General features: G+C 42.2%; 1 protein-coding gene across 1 annotated transcript in view; it reads right to left on the bottom strand.

Moving 5' to 3' along the window:
* The window catches only part of SLC22A4 (solute carrier family 22 member 4), a 59,859-nt gene that overhangs the window by 4,490 nt on the left and 33,985 nt on the right, over nucleotides 1-21,384 (bottom strand). The window contains exons 5-9 of the mRNA XM_077924515.1: nucleotides 14,057-14,183; nucleotides 12,662-12,759; nucleotides 10,763-10,977; nucleotides 9,459-9,641; nucleotides 8,465-8,600 (exon numbers count right to left, since the gene is read on the bottom strand). Coding sequence (XP_077780641.1) covers nucleotides 8,465-8,600; nucleotides 9,459-9,641; nucleotides 10,763-10,977; nucleotides 12,662-12,759; nucleotides 14,057-14,183 — 759 coding nt within the window. The remainder of the gene's footprint in view (nucleotides 1-8,464; nucleotides 8,601-9,458; nucleotides 9,642-10,762; nucleotides 10,978-12,661; nucleotides 12,760-14,056; nucleotides 14,184-21,384) is intronic.

A 21,384-nucleotide genomic window follows, 5' to 3' on the forward strand; every position in this document is an offset into this window, starting at 1 on the left:
CTTACTGAAAGAGAGCATTTAAGACAATGTCCTCACTCAGATACATCCTTTTGTTTTTCAGCATCCACAATGAGAAAGCATTATGTACAACCTTTTCTTTTTTTTTTTTGAGATTAAAATGTATTTTTATTAAAAAAATTATTGGTTTACAAAAGTATGAGCCACGTCTCTCTCTTTTTCTTTTCCAAGTAACATTTTTACAGATCAGTTTCATTTGTTGAGACATTAGTGTTACATTAGGAAGAAAAGGGGGAAAGAGGTGGAGGGGGGAAAGCCAAGTGGGCGTGGGGTCGCGTGGCGGTGTTTCTATTTTACTTAATGTATGTGTGGGGTTTTGTGTCAGTGTCATTTGTGCAGGTTCTCTGCTATTTGCTTTTTTTCCTTTGGTGGTGAGAGAGGTTGGGGTTGGCCTAGGGTGTGGTTGTTCATTTGTGATTGGCTGTGGTGAACTTTGTTTTCATGTGTGAGTGGGGTGGGTGAGTGTTTTGGATCAGGTTAGCCATATTGATTTGTATGCTGTTGGTGGATTTTTGTTGTTGTCTTGTTAGGCTGTGTATGTGATAAAGGGGAGCCATACCGGGGTGAAGGCATCTTCTTCTATTTGTCTCTGTGTCAGTTTCAGTTTATTGGTTACCGTAAATTTCGCTCCATAACACGCAGATTTTTCCTCCTAGAAAGTAAGGGGAAATGTCTGTGCGTGTTATGGAGCGAATGCCTACAGATGGCGGGGGAATATCCTGCAGTCGTGAGCAGCCCGTGGCTCGCTTTGAAACAGCAAAGCGGGTGTAAGCGGCTCCTGTAAGCTAGCAGAGCCGGGGAGGAGGGAGAGAAGCAGAGCGGGAGTTGGCTGCTTTAAAACAACCCCTGCTCTCTGTCCCTGCCTGCAGTTTTTTGCTGTCCGATTTTGGATTAGCCACTGTAGGGGCTGTGTGTGTGTGCTTGAGCTATCGTTCTCCTCCTCCTGCTTCCCCTTCACTCCCCCTGCGACTTTAGAATCCACACTCTGTGTCTCTCTGTATGTGTAAGGACTCCTTCTCCCCTTGCTTCCCGTTCACTCTCCCTGCGACTTTAGAATTGACACTCTGTGTCTCTCTCTGTGTGTAAGGACTCCTTCTCCCCTTGCTTCCCGTTCACTCTCCCTGCGACTTTAGAATCCACACTCTGTGTCTCTCTGTGTGTGTAAGGACTCCTTCTCCCCTTGCTTCCCGTTCACTCTCCCTGCGACTTTAGAATCCACACTCTGTGTGTCTGTGTGTGTGTAAGGACTCCTTCTCCTCTTGCTTCCCCTTCACTCTCCCTGCGACTTTAGAATCCACACTCTGTGTCTCTCTGTGTGTATGAGGGCTCCTTCTCCTCTTGCTTCCCGTTCACTCTCCCTGCGACTTTAGAATCCACACTCTGTGTGTCTGTGTGTGTGTAAGGGCTCCTTCTTCCCTTGCTTCCCGTTCACTCTCCCTGCGACTTTAGAATTGACACTCTGTGTCTCTCTCTGTGTGTGAGGGCTCCTTCTCCCCTTGCTTCCTGTTCACTCTCCCTGCGCCCCTGGGCTCTCTCAGAGCCCCTGCGACTTTAGAATTGACACTCTGTGTGTCTGTGTGTGTGTGAGGGATCGTTCTCCTTCTCTTGCTTCCCATTCACTCCCCCAGCGCCCTGCGACTTTAAGGCCAGTTCTCTCTCTGTGTGTGTGTGTGTGTGTGTGTTTTGACCTCACTGCGCTTGTTGGGGGAGAGTGTTGGTCGCAATTTTTCTTGATTTGTCTCAGAGTGGTTACTATCGTGGTTTCCTTGCTGGGGAGGAAGGAGAGACGCAGAGCCTGCTTGTTCTAAAGGAGCAAAGCCGGAGAGGAGCCTCTCCTGCATTATTAGCAGCATCCTTCTCCACACACCCCACGCGTGCTGCTTGTCCCTTGAGTGCTTTTCCTTCCCTCCCCACTTAAAACGTGGTTACAAAGCACGGATCCACATGGATCCTCAGGATTTTTGCACTGGGTCACCCCAAATTCACCATCAGATCACATAGCATGTCCATGGCTACAGCCTGCACAAAACACACACACACACCCACTGTTTCATGGGGCCGCAGTGGTGCAAAAACGTGGTTACAAAGCATGGACCCACATGGATCCTCAGGATTTTTGCATTGGGCTACCCCAAACTCACCGTCAGATCACATGTCTGTGGCCACAGCATGAACCACAAAAATCATACATCCACTGTTTTGTTTAGAATATTTTTTTCTTGTTTTCCTCCTCTAAAAACTATGTGCGTGTTATGGTCAGGTGCGTGTTATAGAGCGAAAAATACGGTAATTTTTCTAGTAGGGATGTTTCCCATACTATTTGGTACCATTGGTCCATGCTTACTCCTGACAGGTCTCTCCAGTGTCTGATTATTGTTCAGTTTCTGTTAATTGGTTCTCGTGGGAAACTTGCAGATTCTAGCTTCTCACAATTAACTCAAGCTGGTGTCAATTTACTCTTGGCAGAAAGCCCAGGTCTGCCTGACCTAGAAACTACTCACTCTGATTGGTTAACGACCAGCACTCAACTCTGTTATCAAGGGATTGCTAGCTCAGTTTGAAGTGAGGTGTTGTTAGGAGTAGAAGTGCTGTGTATGGTTTTGAGAGAGAGAAAGAGAGGATTTATTTTTGCTTTGTTTTGTATGCAGAAACTCTGCTGGTTTTATTTTTTCCTTTTAATAAATCCTGTAAATAGTTATTCTGAGTCTAGCTGACTAGTCATTACTGCCGCAACTAGCTTCTTCGTTGTGCAGGAAAACTCTGCTACGTTTGGGCTAAAGCCAATAGGGCTATGCCTGACACTTCAAAGTTCCATGAGGTTATGGGCATTGTGCTGCCAGCCTGAGTTGCGGTGGTGTCAGCATCAACGGCATTGGTTCCAGTAGTTCCAGAGGTTGTTGTTCCTGGCTGGTTCCTGACCGTGGTGAGCTGGTGACGCAGCGGACACAAGGACAACAGCTGCAGCGTGTGAGTGCTGGGTGCTGTGGTTCCTGTTTTCTCTCTCGGTGGTCGTGAGTAGCTGGTTCCGGGTTCCAGGGACATCGCTCTCAAGATGGCCTCACAACTAGGTCAGATGGCTTTTGAGCGTCTGAATGACTCCAATTACTTGCTGTGGTCGGAACGCATGCAGGCAGTGCTGCAGAGGGATCGTCTCTGGCAAGTGGTGAGTAAGTTTCCTGCGAAGCCTGATGATGAAGACCTCGATAAAGACCAAAGAGCAAGGGCCACAATTGTCTTGGGGCTGGAAGATTCCCAGTTGCCGTATGTGAGGGGAATCAAGACAGCTAGAGGTGTGTGGCAAGCACTTAAAGAACTCCATGTGCGTGAGACAGCGGTTTCCAAGCTGTTCATTCGCAAGGCATTGTACAAGGCAATGTTACAGCCTGGGGTTACAATGCAGGAACACCTACACAGTTTACAGTTAAAGTTTGCTGCGCTACAGGAAAGAGACTGTGCGTTAGACCAGCAGGAGAAGGTGGCTATTATTTTGAGTTCTCTCCCGGAAAGCTGGGATAATTTAGTTTTGTCTCTAGAAGGCATGCAGGAGCATGATTTATCAGTCAGTTACGTTACTGGGCGTTTGATTGAAGAATGGCAGAAGAGGCAAGAAAGGTCGTTGGCTGCAGAGGCTTCTACAGGTGGGCGGTTTGGAAGGAGTTCTCATGCCGTGCCAGAGGTGAAGCAAGAGCAGCGTACCGGTGAGGAGTCAGCGTTTGCTGTTAGGCGTTGTTTCCAATGTGGGTCCTCAGCGCATCTAAAACGACAATGTCCGGAGTTGGTCAAGTCTCAGTTGCCGGTGCAGGAGCAGAGACGAGATCAGCAGCAGCAGCAGCGAAAAAAGAAATTCTTCAAACGAAAACAGTCGGCTTAGCTGGTGACCGGCGAGGTCAAGATTGCTGATGAGAAACAAGCGGTCTGGGTGGTCGATTCGGGAGCATCTCGCCACATCGTGAATTCAGATGAATTGTTTGTTTCCAAGAACTCAGCACAGCGCAGCCAGGTGGCTCTAGCAGACGGAAGTACTTCCGAAGTGATTTCGGGGGGTGCAGTTTTTGTTCCTTGTCTTCGTGAATGCCTGCAAAATGTACTTTGTGTGCCGTCATTAAGGAGCAATCTGATGTCTGTAGATTGTTTGCTAAAAGCTGGGTTTAAAGTGTATTTTGAAGGAGACAGTTGCATTATTAAGAAGGCTGGTGCGATTTTAGGCACTGCTAAGTCAGAGGGAGGCTTGTTTTGGCTTAAAGCAGGTTCTCAAGTTGCAGCAGTAGTCAGTAAATCTCAGCCTGCAGTGAATAACAAAGCTATACATGACAACTGTGTGCACTTATTGCATAGGAAAATGGGGCATGCTTGCTGGAAAAGTGTACTAAAAATGTCTGAATTGGCTGATGGGGGTAATTTAAAGAGTTGTAACAAGTACCTTGATTGTAATGTTTGTAAAAAGGTCAAAACCCACAGAGTCTCTTACCCCAGAAGTGACAGAGTTAGTGAGTCACCGCTACAGCTGGTTCACATGGACGTAATTGGTCCATTTGCTGTAAGCAGGGGTGGATCGCGCTTTTCACTAACAATTGTGGATGACGCCACGCGTTACTCTTGGGTTTTTCCCCATGAAGAATAAGGGTGACGTGTTCACTAAGTTTAAAGGCTGGGTGGCATCTGTGGAAAGATTTCTGTCCATTAAACTCAAAAGGATTCAGACGGACAGAGGTGGCGAATTTATGTCAAATGCCTTTAAAGATTGGTTACAAAAGCGTGGCATTGGGCATAGAAAAACGAACGTTTTTTCCCCAGAGGAGAATGGCGTTGCAGAGCGAAAAAACAGATCTTTACAAGATATGATGTTTGCCATGCTTGACGATGCTGATTTGCCCATGTCTTATTGGGGGGAGAGCATGCTCACCGCGTGTTATCTCCAAAACAGGCTCTTTCATCAAACAATAGGTACAACCCCGTACTTTAAATTGTTTCAGAAAAAACCCAAAATTGACCATTTGCATGTGTTTGGATCAAAAGCCTGGGTATTAATTCCGAAACAAATGAGGAAGAAGGGAGATCCTAAGACCAAACAGTTAGTGTTTGTGGGTTACCAGGAGCTGGGAAAAGGTTTCCGTTTTGCTGAAGGGACAAATGGCATTGTGATCTCCAGGAATGCCAGTTTTTGTGAACATAGTGGCTGGGAGAGACTACATGCCAATACTGAGGTTTGGTTTGAACCTTCCCAGGAGCTTCATGACTCTGAAGGTAAACACAGGGAGTCAGAGTCTGAGGGGGAGGAAAGTTCAGATAAGAGCTCTCAAGAAAGTGGAGTTAGCCAAAGACCAGTTGCTAAGCAACAAAAGAGAGGTCGTAGTTCTGAGGAGGAAAGTGGGTCAGAAGAAAAATTTTCTCCCAGAAGATCTAAAAGACAAAACAAAGGTGTGCCTCCGGTTCGTTTTTCTCCAGATACTGCAAATGTGTTTAGTGTGATTGCAGAACCCAAGAGTTTTCAGGAGGTGTTAAAGTTACCAAAAGAGGAGGCAGAGCTCTGGAAACAGGCAATGGAGGAAGAGATGTCCTCTCTGAATGAGCACAAGGTTTTTACACCAGTAGCAGCGCCTGAGGGGGCAAAGATTGTAGGCTGCAGGTGGGTGTACAAACTTAAACCTCTGGTGACAGGAGAGTACAAATACAAAGCTCGTTTAGTGGCTCAAGGATACTCTCAGAGGCCTGGAAAAGATTATGACGAGACTTTTTCCCCTACTGCTAAGGGGGACAGTGTAAGGCTGATTTTAACGCTTGGAGCAAAGAGAAAACTCCTGTTAAACCATTTTGACATTCAGACTGCATATTTACATGCATCAATATCAGAAGACCTGTATCTAGCTGAACCGCCTGGTTATGAGACAGGTTCCAATAGAGTGTTAAAATTAAACAAAGCTCTATATGGTCTCAAACAGGCTGCAAGATCTTGGAACAAATGTTTCCATGAGGCCTTAGTGTCATTTGGTTTCAAGCAGAGTACAGCTGACAATTGTGTTTATGTACGTGGTACAGGCAGTGATCAAGAGTTTTGTCTGATTTATGTAGATGATGTTTTGTATGCCTGCAAAACAGATAAACAAACTAAAAGGTTTGCCAAGCAATTGTCCAGTAAGTTCAAAGTGAAAGACTTAGGCCCGGTTAGGACATATCTAGGGTTGGAAGTGTGCTGGGCCCAAGATGGCAGCTGCTTAATTAGTCAGCAGAACAAAGTTAAACAACTACTGACTACATACAGGATGCAGGATTGCAAAGGGGCAGTGGTGCCTATGGATCCAGGTTTCATAAAAACACTTCATGTAGATGAGGGTCCTGAATTTGAACATCCTGATGTATATCATTCTGTAATTGGAAGTTTATTGTATATAGCACAGTGGTCCAGACCTGATATTAGCTATGCAGTAGGCATATTAAGTAGATTGGTCTCAAAACCCACACTAAATGCCTGGAAAGGGGTAAAACAAGTTCTGAGATATCTCAAACAGACAATTGGCTATATGTTACAATTAAATTCTTCAGAGGATGAAATGTTGAGTTGCTTCTGTGATAGTGACTGGGGAAATTTGCCGGATAGAAAATCTGTCACAGGACTAGTCATAATGGTCGGTGGAGCTTTAATCAGCTGGCGGTCACGCAAGCAAGACGTTGTAAGTGTGTCATCAACGGAATCAGAGTACGCCGCATTGAGTGAATTGTGCAACGAGGTGATTTATTTCAAGCATTTGTTAGCAGATTTAAATGTAAATTGTGGAGAACCAGTACAAGTTTACATTGATAATCAAGCTTGTATAACCTTAAGTAAAACAGAGGGTTTCAAATCGCGTTCCAAACATATCTCTGTAAAATACCAAAATGTACGTTGCTGTGTACAAGACAATATAATCACCTGTACTTATGTATCAAGTGAAGAAAATGTAGCAGATGTGTTAACTAAACCATTGGCAAAGATAAAGAACAAGCGAATGTGCAAGGGTTTAGGTTTGCTGGAAAAATAATCTCCTACATAGGTGTATTTGATGTTAATTGTTCAGCAGAATCTGTGAGGGGGTGTTCAGTTTCTGTTAATTGGTTCTCGTGGGAAACTTGCAGATTCTAGCTTCTCACAATTAACTCAAGCTGGTGTCAATTTACTCTTGGCAGAAAGCCCAGGTCTGCCTGACCTAGAAACTACTCACTCTGATTGGTTAACGACCAGCACTCAACTCTGTTATCAAGGGATTGCTAGCTCAGTTTGAAGTGAGGTGTTGTTAGGAGTAGAAGTGCTGTGTATGGTTTTGAGAGAGAGAAAGAGAGGATTTATTTTTGCTTTGTTTTGTATGCAGAAACTCTGCTGGTTTTATTTTTTCCTTTTAATAAATCCTGTAAATAGTTATTCTGAGTCTAGCTGACTAGTCATTACTGCCGCAACTAGCTTCTTCGTTGTGCAGGAAAACTCTGCTACGTTTGGGCTAAAGCCAATAGGGCTATGCCTGACACTTCAAAGTTCCATGAATTATGATGTTTCTGGCTGCTGAAAGCAGGTGGGTTATGAGTTCTTTGTGATGTAAATGGGCGTTATGGTCTTGGAAGATGTTTAGTAGGGCCAATTCTGGGGTGATTTCTAATACATAATGTCAATCTGAACATTGTATTCCCTAACAGTAACACTGGTTTATCTTAATAGTAGTATTATTGTCATGATTGGGGTGTATGGGGTGCTAGGGGAGGGGGCAGTACCTCTGGTGAAAGGAGGCAATGGTGGCTTCATAACTGGGGAGAAAGTAAGATGGATGCTTTGCAGTTTAAATGCTTGGGAGGAGGAAGATGCCAGAGGTTACCATGGGTGGGGTCGTGTTCAAGGGGGGCGTTCCACAAAAGGAGGGGAAGAATGCAGTAGGGTCATGGGGTAAAAAGCGGAGATGCAGAATAAAAGAGAGAAGTGGCTTCAGAAATAGAATTAGGATGGTGAAAAGCAAGCTTAGTAGTTGACTGGGGTGGGAAGTAGATGCTCTAAACATCAGAAAAAAAATTATGACATTGAGAGCTGTTCGACAGTGGAACGGTCTCCCTCATTCCTTGGAGGTTTATAAGCAGAGGTTGGATGGCCATCTGTCATGGATGCTTTAGCTGAGAGTCCTGCACTGCTGAGGGTTGGACTAGATGACCCTTGGGGTCCCTTCCAATTCTACAATTCTATTATTCTGGAGTGTTCATTTGGGATTGGTTAGCAGAGCAAGCAGGGGCAAAGTACCTAGTAGTATATAAGAACTTTAAAGAAACAAACTTATTTTCCTTTATGGTTTGGTTTAGCTCCTAGCATCCTGTTGAAGCTTGCATAGTATCCAAGTAGATTTGACATTCTGCCTCCAGGCCAAAAGTTCATTATACTCCATGACTGCAAAAATACAATGCAAGGGGGAGCTTTATTTTAGTGAAATGTGTTTACCCTTTAACTCGCAGCATCTCTTCAAACGTCTCTGGCAGAGGATTCCCATAACTCTCTGGGAGGAAAAGGGTGAGAATCCCTATCAGCACAGTCAGACTGCCCATGACGATATAAGGTAGAAATCTATCATAGGCACCTGGTGAGAGACAGAAGTTCCAAAGTTTAGATTATATTCCAATATAGTTACAGAAGAACTGAAGTGATTATTACTTTATCATATTTGCATACTGTCCTTCCTCTAAGGACACCAAGGCAGCATGCATGGGTTTATCCATTTCATCCTCAACAATGTTCTTATGAGGTAGGCTAGGTTAAAATACAGTGAATATTTCAAGATATGGCGGGGGTGGGTGGGGAGAATTTCATATTTTAGCATGAAATTAGCCAATTTGGACTTCCTGAAACAATATGCAAACCGAAATGTGGTTATCCTTCAAAATTCATACTTCTCTGAATTTTGCAGTTCTCCAACCAAAAAAAACCAAAAGTGAACACAAATATATACATACTCAGTTTGCATAAAAATATATACATTGGTAAAAGCATAATCAAAAATTGCACTATATGAGGGGAAATTGCTTGCAAAATGTATATTAGGAGAAATGTGAACTAAAATGCTGATGAATTTTCATGAGAACTAAAAAAAAAAAGCAAACTGATGTGAAAATGTTACAAACTGAATTTAAGGTCATTAAAAAAAATAAAAACCAAGTGAAAACAAAGCTGTCAGATTATCCATCCCTAGTTTAAGGCCATTCAGTTTCACAATCCTAAATTAGATGGGAACTGGGAAGTTAAGGTTGTTTTAAAAACGTAGCTCAAATGCATAATAAATAATAATTACACTACTGCATGTTGGAAGTTTGAGGGTAAGTGTTTTGAAGCAAGGAGTGACTCACGGATAAGGCAGTCAGAATTGAACTTATGCAACAGCTACCTAGAGATGACAGAAAAGTGAACTGCAAGATTCTTAAAATGATAGGACACTTCTTACCAAGGTAAACAAAGTAAGGAGCAATGATGCTGCCCACACGGGATGACATGGAGGTGGCACCTACGGCCATGTTTCTTACTATGGTTGGATAGAGCTCTGCGGTGTAAACATAAAGCATAGAGAAGGCAGACGTGATGCCAAATTTTCCCAACATCACCAAGATAACAGACAGGAGGTTGAGGTCTGCAGAGGAACAGAAACAGAGTCATAAGACCTCTATTGTTATTCACCACCTTTCTAGAAATCCTCCTTTTATCCCAACTATTCTTACTTATCCTACAAACTGTTTTAAATGTTGCGAAGAGCACTGCAGCATGTCAGCATATATGCCTTGTTGGTTAGTGGTACCTGTAAATACTTGATTTACACAACAGGTCTAAGACTAAGCTGCAGGTATACTAGTTCCAATAGCTAAATGTAGAAAATCTAATTAACCATAATAGCATTAAATGCACCAAATAAGTTTCTTAACTATTTAACATTGCACATTTGTTATATAGGCAGGGCCATTAAGAGCTGTGCCTTCATCCATGATGTTAACCTTTGCCAGAGTTAGACAAGGCTGATGGTAGCTGTGGTTCAAAACATCTGAAGGCTGCACCATCACTACCAACCAGAGAGACTTGTCGTTTTCTGCATGGGTGCAAGTAAAGGAAGGCACTAAGAAGGCAAGGACCTGGTCCAGTCAACCTCTGAGCTACATAGCTTTCATTTATGCACATAGATAGGACTAGGAAGTGAAGCTTTCATGCTTCAAATCCCTGTTAGAATAAATGCATGATGATACGTCCTAAAGTACAGAGGAAGCAAGTCCATAATCTAACTTGCAACATGGATAAGCGACTAGGATAATGGAGCTAAACAAAACTCAAGGATACTTAGCTCAAGTTGGTCTTTTCCAATACCCAATCCTCTAGCAGTCTTTACACCAGGGGTGGGGAACCCTAGGCCCAGGAGCCAAATATGGCCCTCCATGCCTTTATGTGTGGCTCTCAGGACACTTCCCTGACCACAGCCTTCACTGGCCCAGCTGCACACCCTTAAGTGTTTTTGTCTGCCTGGAATATGTCCTTGAACTTTGTTAATGCCTCTTGCTTGCCCAGATGGAGGATAGAGCATTGCATGTAGCCCAATATATATAGTTTATGCTTCACACTTTTGCCTCAGCCTAAACACTGCCATCTGTTGCTCAGAAGGTTGCCCAGAAAGAAATGTGGCCATTGAAATGAAAAATGTTCTCCACCCCTGCCTTGCACAGTACGGTCAAATATCAACGCATCTATAGCATTGGTGGGCGTTCATACTTGGAGGTACCAGTTGAATGAACAGAATAACTCCTCCACCCAAGAAAAGGGTGCCAGCTATTGAATAACGCCGAGGTAAGGTTCGGAGCAGAAGCCAAGCAATCACATAGGCTGGAACCTCAATTACTGCTGACAGGAAACAATTGAGGTAGGCATCTCCATGTAGATTGGGGGTGTTGAGTGACAAGCCAAAGTAGCCAATAGATGTAAACATCCTGGAATAGGAAAGGGAGAAATAATAATAATAATAATGTGCCTTGATGTTCAAAGTATTAGCCAATACAACAATAGCTAGTTATTTTCTACGCTACCATTCCATGTAGCAACACTTTGTTTTAGAATGTATTTGTGGTTTTAAACTTTTTTGTATACTGCCCTGAAATCCATTTTCAGATACAGAGTGCTCTACACATTTTAAAAATAAATAAAATAAAATGCTTTCATCCCAAAAGACAAGCATAACACTTGCCTTACCAATCAGACCAAAGGTGACTGAGCACTACTCTCAGTCAGAGGCAAGTAGTAACAACATTTACAGAATTTTGCCCCTCCAAAAGGTATAGCTAAGACACATTGGACATTTGATAGCTTTGATTTTATTTTCTTGTTTGAAATAAGAGGTTTTAAATAAGAGCCTCTATACTAGGCCCAGCCATGGAAAGAAATTTTCTAGCTTTTAATCCTGACATATGTAGGAAGGTAGGAACCTTATCAGGTTTCTGTTACCCAAGGTCTCAAGCCAGGAGTGGAGAATCTGTTGTTGGATTCCAAGTGCATCAGCCCCCACCAGCAGGGCCAATGGTCAGGGATGATGGGAACTGTAATCCAACAACATGTGGCAGGTCAAAGATTCCCTAGGCCTGAGTTGCACTATATGAGATTTTCATGAGCAGGGAGATTTTTTTTTTGTGTGTGGCTGTTCTGCAGCTGCTATGTAACTGAGGGGACTTTACTCTGAAGATGAAATGTGGTCTAATAGATACTCATTATCTGACTCAGTTACCCATATCCATGCAGTGCCAGCATTTGTTACAGCTCTTTGTAAGAAGTGCTTTCATTAGTAACAGCTCTGAATCTTCAAAATGGTCTGGATTTCCTAATGGCCATTTAGTAAGCTAAGTATACTAAGCCCACAACATTTAACTTGTCTGCATTCAGCTTTACATGCATGCCAAAAAGAAGGGGGTGGGCAGAAAGGAGGCAGGGGAAATTATTTTGACAATCCCACCTGCCATTGAACCCAGTGGGTTTCTACTATATGTGATTTTGGCTTTAGGCACGATCCTCAGAACGTAAACCCTGTGTAAGTTGTGGACTTACTGTACCTCAAGTGGGTGCATTTTTTCCTCTTGTTTCCATCTCGTTCAAGAATGTTTAGTAGTTTTAGTGCAAAGAACAAGGAAGCAGCTATTTTGGAATTCCCTGACCTGGGAGGCCCATTTGATTTCTTCGTTTGTCTCAGCTGTTTGCTTTTTAGTGAAGACATTTTTATTCTGATAGGTATTTGACCTGCCAGGATGAAGAATTTTAGTGGGCAATTATTAGGTTTGTTTTGGTTTTTAAAAAGACTATTTTCCTTGACTGTTTTTCTTTTATTGAACATTGCCAGACATAATTGTTGTTACTGGGCCACTTCTGCATGCATTAAGGGAGTAGCCCCATCACTGTCCTCAATTTCATAAGGAATCCATTTAATATCGCAGAGGCTAGAAACATGCAGAAACTAAATATTCCCACAATTGCAGTAGACTGCTGGACAACTCACAAAATAATGTATGTTGAATTTGAACCTGCTATTTAAACACTTAGGTGGGAATTTGAACAACTCAGTTCATACATGGTTTGCAGTGTCCATATTCCCTTGATCCTTATGTGCTTTAGAAACATTCACACACTTACCACAAGAGAAGAGAAAAGACAGTGATAGTTGCAATATTTCGGGTTCTGAACAAGTCCAGAAGTAATCCTTGCTGCTGCTTGGCCTTCATATCTTGTATCTTAGGAGTGGGGGGAAAGAAAGTGAAAATGATTCCCAAAAACAAAACAAGCTTAAAAGCCCTCAGTACCCAAAATGGGAAACAATTGTGATCAGGGCGGTGGTGCAAAAAAACTGAAGTCATGAAATAGGATTCAAGTTAGCTGGAAATCAGTTGTTAGATACAGGTAATCCACTATCATATGTCTAAGGGAAGTTCTGAGACACCATTACATTTCTGAGTCTGATTTCTTCCCCTTTTGTAGTGCTCCTGTTATCAAATGTATTCTGTTGTTCACTGCAGTATGTAGCTACCTATTTTATGTGTAAAATGAACACAAGGCTAGAATTGTCCAGCTCTGCCTTTTTCTTTTAGCAATAGTAAAGCCATTGGTGGAACCAAGTTCAGAATTCAACGTAAGGTGCAGATGAGGGTTACAGGTTAGAAAGCTACCTTACAGTAGAAAGCTAGATGAGTTCAACTCAATTAGGAGTGGGGAACTGGGTCCAGCCAGTGGGTCAGGTCCTTATCACTAGCCTTCATGGGCCAACTCTGATAGGCTGGCAGGACGGCCCACCTGTCAATCACTTGATGCCACATGGAATCAGGTGACCTGTTTTCCTTTGCCCATAGCAGACTAGAGCAACCAGTTGGCCCTTGCACATGTTTCTACAACACTGCTCAGAGACTAAGGGAATTTAAGTGAGTTATTTTACTAACACATTAGCAACAGGTTAGAAAGTCACAGGTTGCCAATTAAAAAATAATAATCTAATGCTAAACACCATTTTATCTCAGTGAAAATACTAATGATTTGCCCACCAAACTGAGATCCTTATTTTTGCTTCTTTGTTGAAAGCATCCAAAGATCTTGCCACAAAGAACAGGCAAACAAGACACACCTATCTTTCAGCAAATTAAGAGAGTTCTTGCTGCTAAAGTAATCAGAGCTGGCCCAAGACATTTTGACAGGTGAGGAAGACCCTAAAATAGTGCCCCCCTCTCTGCCAGGGAAGAAGGGGTGAGGGAACAAGGCAGGGAAGAAAGAAAGACATCAGGATCTGCTGCCCCTGTGGATCCTGATGTCTGGCGGTGATTGCCTCACCTTGCCTCATGGGTGGGCTGGCCCTGAAAGTAATAATAAATGTAAGGACTGCATGAGCCATCAACTGCCAGTGGCACATATTTACTACTTATTAGTATGACAAATGTTCCAGCTGTGGCTTGTTTACTCTACTGGCTTATTGTAACCACAAAACTCGTTTGAAACAGTTACAAAGAAGGATCACAAAGTAGTCAAGCACATGGAAATATTTACCTCCACAGGATCTATAAGTATTGCTGGGGCTGGAACACCATTTATTTTGGCAGCCTTTCGAATAATAATTTCAGCTTCTTCAAATCTTCCTTGAGAGATCAACCACCGGGGAGACTCAGGAATGAGCCTGAAACAAGCGTCAAATAATCAAGCTGATATTTTTAAAACTATGAACTTGCTGGTTCAAAGGAACTTTGTAAGCCAATTACTTCCTTAGTTGGAGTTTGAGCACCAGCTGTAGATATGATTGAGCAGGCTATGTGTGTTTTATGCGTGTTATGCAGGGAATAAGGTCTGTATTTCATATCAAAAAGGTGCATGAGGGTGAGGTGAGCCAGACTCTTCTTACCTCATGGCTATGTTTTATATGTCACAAATCATAAAAAGGTAAATATTCAAGGTATTCCTTGTTTAATGTAATGCTAAATAAAAACAATCAGATCTGTTTCAGCAATGGTATGGAGCAGATCAATGCTTTAGAAGAGTATCGTCAAACTGTAGAGTTGGAAGGGTCCCTGAGCATCATCTAGTCCAATCCCCTGCAATCCAGGAATATGCAGTTGTCCCATATGGGGATCAAACCAGTGACCCATGTAAAAGGAAAAGCCAAATAGTCTGGTTCTAAAGCACATTTGCCTCAATATTAATAATACTACATTTCAGTAAAACTGAAAGCGTGTTTAAACAGCAGCTTTAATGTACAACAACCATTACTAAGGTTGTATACCAATGGTGGAGAACAGGATCCATCCAGCAGGCAGAACTTCAACTCCCCAATCTCCTGCGGGTCACTTTGGCAGGTGAGTGGGGAGGCACACCTGTCAAACAGTTCAGGTTGTGACATCAGGTGACTCAACTTCAAAGAAAAGACTTGGGAGTGCACTCTTAAGGGCATTCCAAATTCTTCCTTCCTTTGCAGCCTGGCTCGAAGTTAGGCTGAGCTGCAACTGAGGATACCTTCCAAAAGGGGCTGACGGCAAACCTAGCTGGGATTGGCGCAGACTGCAAACCCCACTTACAGCAGGGATTATTGGAAATATATCTGTAGTGCGATGTTGGTCCTGATTCAACATTAGTAATATGGCAACTGTACAGATGTAATGTAGAAGCAGGCTTCGTGAGTGCTTTTTTCTTGCTTACATACGTTTTAAAAAAATGAATCATAGTTCAAAAAAATGCTTTGGGCATGGCGTGTGTACACATCAATGCTCATTTACAATTTGGAGGAAGAGCTTGCTTTGACATTTTGAGGGCATTCTTTGCAGTGGCACAAAAACCTGCAAAACTGAATTGCAGCAGGAATTTAGCAAAATGAGGAAATGTTAGTAGTGCCATCTTGTGGGCATGGCTGCTTCTCAAGCAGAATCCAAATGAAGTTAGCCAGGAACTGTGCGTGTGATTAAGGCAAGTACATTACTATTCATTTAGGTTGAAATATCATTCTCATAAGTTGTGGCATTGCTTTCTTTCACAGGGGAAATGGTCCCTCTTTACAGAAAAACACTTCAGAAATTAGATATTCTAGTATCTGTAGAAAGTTTTGAATGATAAGAAACTGCTGTTTCCCCCCCCCTCTCCAAATACTCAGATATTAATGTAAATGTCAATTCCTTTATAACAGAGATGAAATATATAGAATGTGCAAACCAAATATTAGGATTTCACATTTGGACTTTCTAAGATTTTGACAACAGAAAGATGTTTTTATCCCTGTGGATCATTATGGATTTGTTTTCTATTTTGCTGATTTGTTCATAGATAATACCCCAAAACACTACTTGTTCCTTCACTAGGATTCCTCTGTTCACAGAAGTCATCATAAGTTGGCACAAAATAACGGCCCATTCCTCTATTCTGGCAAAGAACTGATCTGAACCCTACACAGCCACCGGTTCTCTTGCTCCCCCTTCCTTATGCGGTAGGGTGGTGCCACACAGTGTGTGTGTGTGTGTGTGTGTGTGTGTGTGTGTGTGTGTACCAAAGCAAGGCTTTCCCCTTACATGATATTCTATGGGCCATTAATTGGCCAGGTAACAGTTGTAAATACTTGCAAAGCTTAGGAACTTTATATAGGGTTAACACCCAAGGCATTTATGGGACTGGAATGTTAAGGACAAATACTACTGGTAGACACTGCATAAGCTTTTTCTAAATCTGTGAAAAGGAACATGGGAAGCTGCCTTATACCAAGTCAGTCCATTGGTTCATCCAGCTCAGTAATTATCCATGCTGACTCGCAATAGCTCTTCACAATATCAGCTAGGGGACATTCCTATCCCTGCCTAGGAACTTCAGACCTTCTGCATGCATGGCAAGTGTTCCATCACTGAGTTAGGGCACATCTGCCATCTCTAGAAGGCTTGATAAAGAATGAGGTGGCCACTCATGACCATAAAAGAAAAATATATAGTTTCTCACAAGTGCACTTTGATCTGATCTCATGTCAGGGGCTTTTGTACGGTATCATCTTATAGATACATTTCCAATGGGAATTTGAAAAGAACCATCTTTCCCACGTACTTTTAAAAAATGCATAAATGCCACTTTTCAACCAAAATGTCCCCAAAGTAAGATAAAAACATTAGTTTTAATTAAGAGCAACTGTTAAATGCTAAACATAGTAAATTCAAAACACAGTAATACTAAGCATAGTATCCAGGCCATATTTACTAGAAGCATGCCCGACTGAGCTCAATGGAGCTTATTTCCAGACACAAATATGTCACACTGTAGCAAACAAGTATTTAGATTTCTGCTGCAAACAAACTGGTCTGCACTGTAATTTAACCAATATAAAATAGGACTGATTTTCCGCAAGCAACCAAGGGGGGAGAGGAAAGAATTTCACAACAGCTTTATTTCATGAGCGCAATACTTTCTTGTTCAGGAATCCTGATGGTATAATGCACAGGTTCCTCTATCCAAACCCCACCGTATGTGCACAGAAGGAGAACCAAGCTCCGACAGGAAATGGGAGGTCTATGTGCATGACCCTTATTCCCATCCAGCTCCTTGCAAACTTTTGAGGAACATGAGCTTTAGTATATTTAGTGTTGTATTTTATTTTAAACTTAAGTTATTGTACGTTTATTATTTATGTATTTATTTTAAATTATACACCACTTTGCCCCTCATATGGGTCTCAAAGCAGTTTACAAAGAATAAAGAAAATACAATACAATACAATATAAATTAAAATGTTGCCCAGAGAATGTATGTTATGGGGTGACTAATACATACAGACATTCAGAGCAAAAGGGCTGGATGGAGACACAAGAGGTCTGAAGCTCCCTATTTCCTATAACGTCCAGTCCACAGAGCTCAAAACCCTATACATGCAGGTGCTTGCCTGCAGGGATGTTTTTGTTTATTACAAAAGAGAAAAATAATAAAAAAGGCAGTAGTAAGGCATTTCTGTAACAAAGTGAATTAATTTGCTTAAACCTATAAAAAACATCAAACCACATTCTCTTTATCACCTTAATATTAAAATAGAGGCTGTTCACTGAGAGAGGATTCTACAAGTTCAGATCTATACATGAAAATAAGTTGAGAAGTAGTCTGTTTGGCATAACTCACTTCACATCACAGATCTTATCTAAGCGTCAAGCTAAGCATAATAGGTCCCCACTCTCTTGTATGCTACTTCATCAAGTCATGGACAAAATAACTCTAAATATATATATATATGTATATATATAATCTCTTTTCATACTGAAACCACATAACCAGCCAGAAGCGAATTCACTGAGAATTTGTTTAAATTTGTATTGATTTGAAAAAAAAAGTGTAAAGGAAATGACTGCAACTGAAAGCCAAAAGAGAAATATCCAAGAGCACTTAAGAGGGGTAGTTTTGTGTACACACACAGGGGAATTAGCAAGTGTTGAAATGGCCAAGGCTGAAATGCATGAAAATCCAAGAGTTGTAGTGAACATGAGGGAAGAATGCATGGAAAACACAAAATTAACCCTCCTCCAAAAGGGGGGGGGGGGGAGGAGAGAGTGAATTTTGTTTCCTGAGCATAATAACATGGCCACTCAAGCCAAAGTCTGCTTCCTACACCCTACATACTGTCTAATAATTACCTTCCAAGATTACTTTCCATTCTGGGACCCCTAAAGCTGCTTCAATAAATACCCATCTTCCAAGAAACTAGCTTCACATCTAAAGTGTATCAGGCAAACTGGAAAAGAGAGATTCCACTTGGATCTCAGATTGCTGCAACCCATCTCCTTCAATCTTATGTTATTTGGCCAGCAGAACTGGAAAAGGAGAGTACCTCTTTTGGGGAGTTTGCTACAGATACCTGTGACAGTCTTTTCAAAAATGTGGCCCATTATAAAATGTGGTCTCTTACTTTGTAGCTGCTGAATCATATGGACACTGGCTAGCTATGAGCTCAACAACTCAAGATTTGCAGGAATAAAAAGCAGGAAAATTAAAAGTGGAAGGAAGAACTATATGAAGACACAAGAAGTAACTAAAGGGAAAACTCTCTAGTGCAACCACCATAGGAAACAATACATATGGTAGCTAGCAGGATTCTGATTAAAACTATCTGCTATTTTATTTTTGTGGAACCAAGGCTAAAAAGTAGGGACATTTCAGGGAGTCAGGTCAACCCCAAGGCACATTTCTAATCTCTGTTACCCTTTACCCTTCAGTTTTACCCTTCAGCAAACTTGCAAACTGATTAGCAGAGAGGAAGCAGCTGGGACCAAGGTTGAACCACGTTTTTGTTTCAGCAGCTAAAGTGGGGGATTCATTTTAGAAGTTTCTCCCTAGCAAAAACACACATCAAACATCAGCCACCAGAAACTTAGGGAGAGGGCTTTGGTGGACAAGATTAAAGATGGAGGACACCTATGTAGAACTCAAACAAGTCGTCTGAGGTTGGGAGGAATGGAGTATGGGTGAGGAAAAGACACCATACACATTCCCTGTAGACTAAAATGTAATGAAGCAAAATTGCTTAACAGGGTAGCAGATTCTTAAAACCCTTTTAAAAATTCACAGCTCCTGTATATTAAGAGCATCTGAAACTGATGTGTTCACAATAGTGAAATTTTAAGGCCACTGCCAAATCATTATTTCAAGTCAACAAATCTAAAAGGTTGACTGTATCCTTCTCAGAAAATTAAAAATACCCCTTGTTTGCAGCTGTTCCCACCTCGCTCAAGCACATCAAAAGTGGGTGCAGAGATGGTCAAATACCGTTATCAATAGGTCTACATGTTAGAATCTGTACTAGTTCTTCTAGCCTGTTGTAACTAGCCACCATTTGAATTACCACTGTGCAATTTCTAGGAGAGTGAATGCCTTATGTTCTGTCGCCCAGAACTTGGGGAACAGAAGGAAAGCAGATAATGGTATTCAAAAGTGTGTGTGTAAACAAAACAAAAGGCCTAATGCAAGAAAAATAAAGAAACAGAGCTGGGAGTGCAGAAAGGCTTGAGGTAGTGGGGGGAAAGGAGTGTTAGCTATGGAGTAGAAGAGGGTGGGGGAATTCAGAGAGCCCCGCGGTGGTGAAGGAAGCAGGGAAGAGTGTGTGTGCGAACTATGGGGTACTGAGAGAACAAGGGATAAATGAGTTAGCATAAATACATTAAATTAAATGTGACATGTCCCTCAAGAACATTTGAGCTGTACACCACATTTTAGAATCAATTTAACAGCTTTTTCTGTTAGATGAAAAAAATATTAGCTGGAGGGTGGGGTGGGGCTGGGGAATAAAAAGGCCCATATTCCTGTTCATGTTATTTGGAGCAGACACCAACTATAGAATGAATAAAAAACTATTATTACTGAAATATTTAGTGCCAACATATTGCTAGCTACTGGAGAAAAAAATTCTGTCAGGGGAAATCCATGGGCACCAAGGCAGACAGGGGCAGATGGAGTGTGGCTCTTCTACTTCACCATCTGAATACCCTACTAGTGAAAATAGCTATAGCATTAAAAAGGTAAAGGTAAAGGTACCCCTGACGTCTTGACAGACTCGGGGGTTGTGCGCTCATCTCACTCTATAGGCCGGGAGCCAGCGCTGTCCGCAGACACTTCCAGGTCACGTGGCCAGCGTGACGAAGCTGCTCTGGCGAGCCAGAGCTGCACACGGAAACGCTGTTTACCTTCCCGCTAGTAAGCGGTCCCTATTTATCTACTTGCACCCTGGGGTGCTTTCGAACTGCTAGGTTGGCAGGCGCTGGGACCGAGCAACGGGAGCACACCCCGCCGCGGGGATTCAAACCACCGACCATGCGATCGGCAAGTCCTAGGCGCTGAGGTTTAACCCACAGCGCCACCCGCATCCCAGCCATAGCATTAAGCTGCTACAAATGGTGATGCTGGAATAAACTTAACATCACATCCCAAACTGAGCAGTAATGCAGGAGCGAATACCAAGCAAAACATACACACCCAGTCCAAGACAGGTACATATGTGTTTTCAATATTTTTCTGGTTTTAGCAGTTGAGTTAGATTCAGCATCCGTGTTAAGAATCATTTGATCATTCGATGGTTTTTAGGGAGCTATTTCCCCCCCCCCCCAAAGATAAACTTGCAATGCCTTCCCCAATCCCTCACTATGCCTAGATATGTCAGAGTTGCAAACAAGTAAATAGGCTACATATATCAAATACAGTGGTACCTTGGTTGTCGAACGTAATCCGTTCTGGAAGACAGTTCCTCTTCCGAAATGTTCAACAACTGAGGTGCAAAGGGTGGTCGGCAAAGTCAATGGAAGAAATTGAAAAAAATGCAGCAGAAGTTGTTTGACTTTGGAGGCACGTTCGAAAACCAAAACGTTTGGCTTCCAATATGCTCGAAAACCGAGGTACCACTGTACATACAGAAGGTATCCAAGTGAAATTATATAATGTGATCCGGAAGATGAGGTATACATAGATTTAACCACTACTTTTCTATGACTACTATTGGAGGAACAAGGTGAATTGTCTATTTTATGTAATTTATAATAGATATTTCAGGAAAATTTTTAGTTGTAACTATGAAGAAAATGGGCATGGAAGAAAATTAGAGAAAGGGAAAGGTTGTACAAGAGTGCTCATCTAGTCAGATTCAAAAAAGGCAATAAAAAAAGCTGGAGGAAAAAGAATAAGAAAGGCGAGAAATAATTTCAAAATTGCATTGAAGAGCCGGCACAGGATGCACTCAACCAAGCTACCAGAGTCAGTCAGGCTCTAAAAAGAAAGATAATTTATCTGTAAAGAACATGTTCGGCATTGAAGACAATTCTGTTCTCTGCAACCAAAATGCCAGGGGTGGGGAATATATCCACAGCAACCAAAGGCTGTTAAAATCCTCC

Source organism: Podarcis muralis, chromosome 2 (genome assembly GCF_964188315.1).
Source record: "Podarcis muralis chromosome 2, rPodMur119.hap1.1, whole genome shotgun sequence".
NCBI classification, from domain to species: domain Eukaryota; kingdom Metazoa; phylum Chordata; class Lepidosauria; order Squamata; family Lacertidae; genus Podarcis; species Podarcis muralis.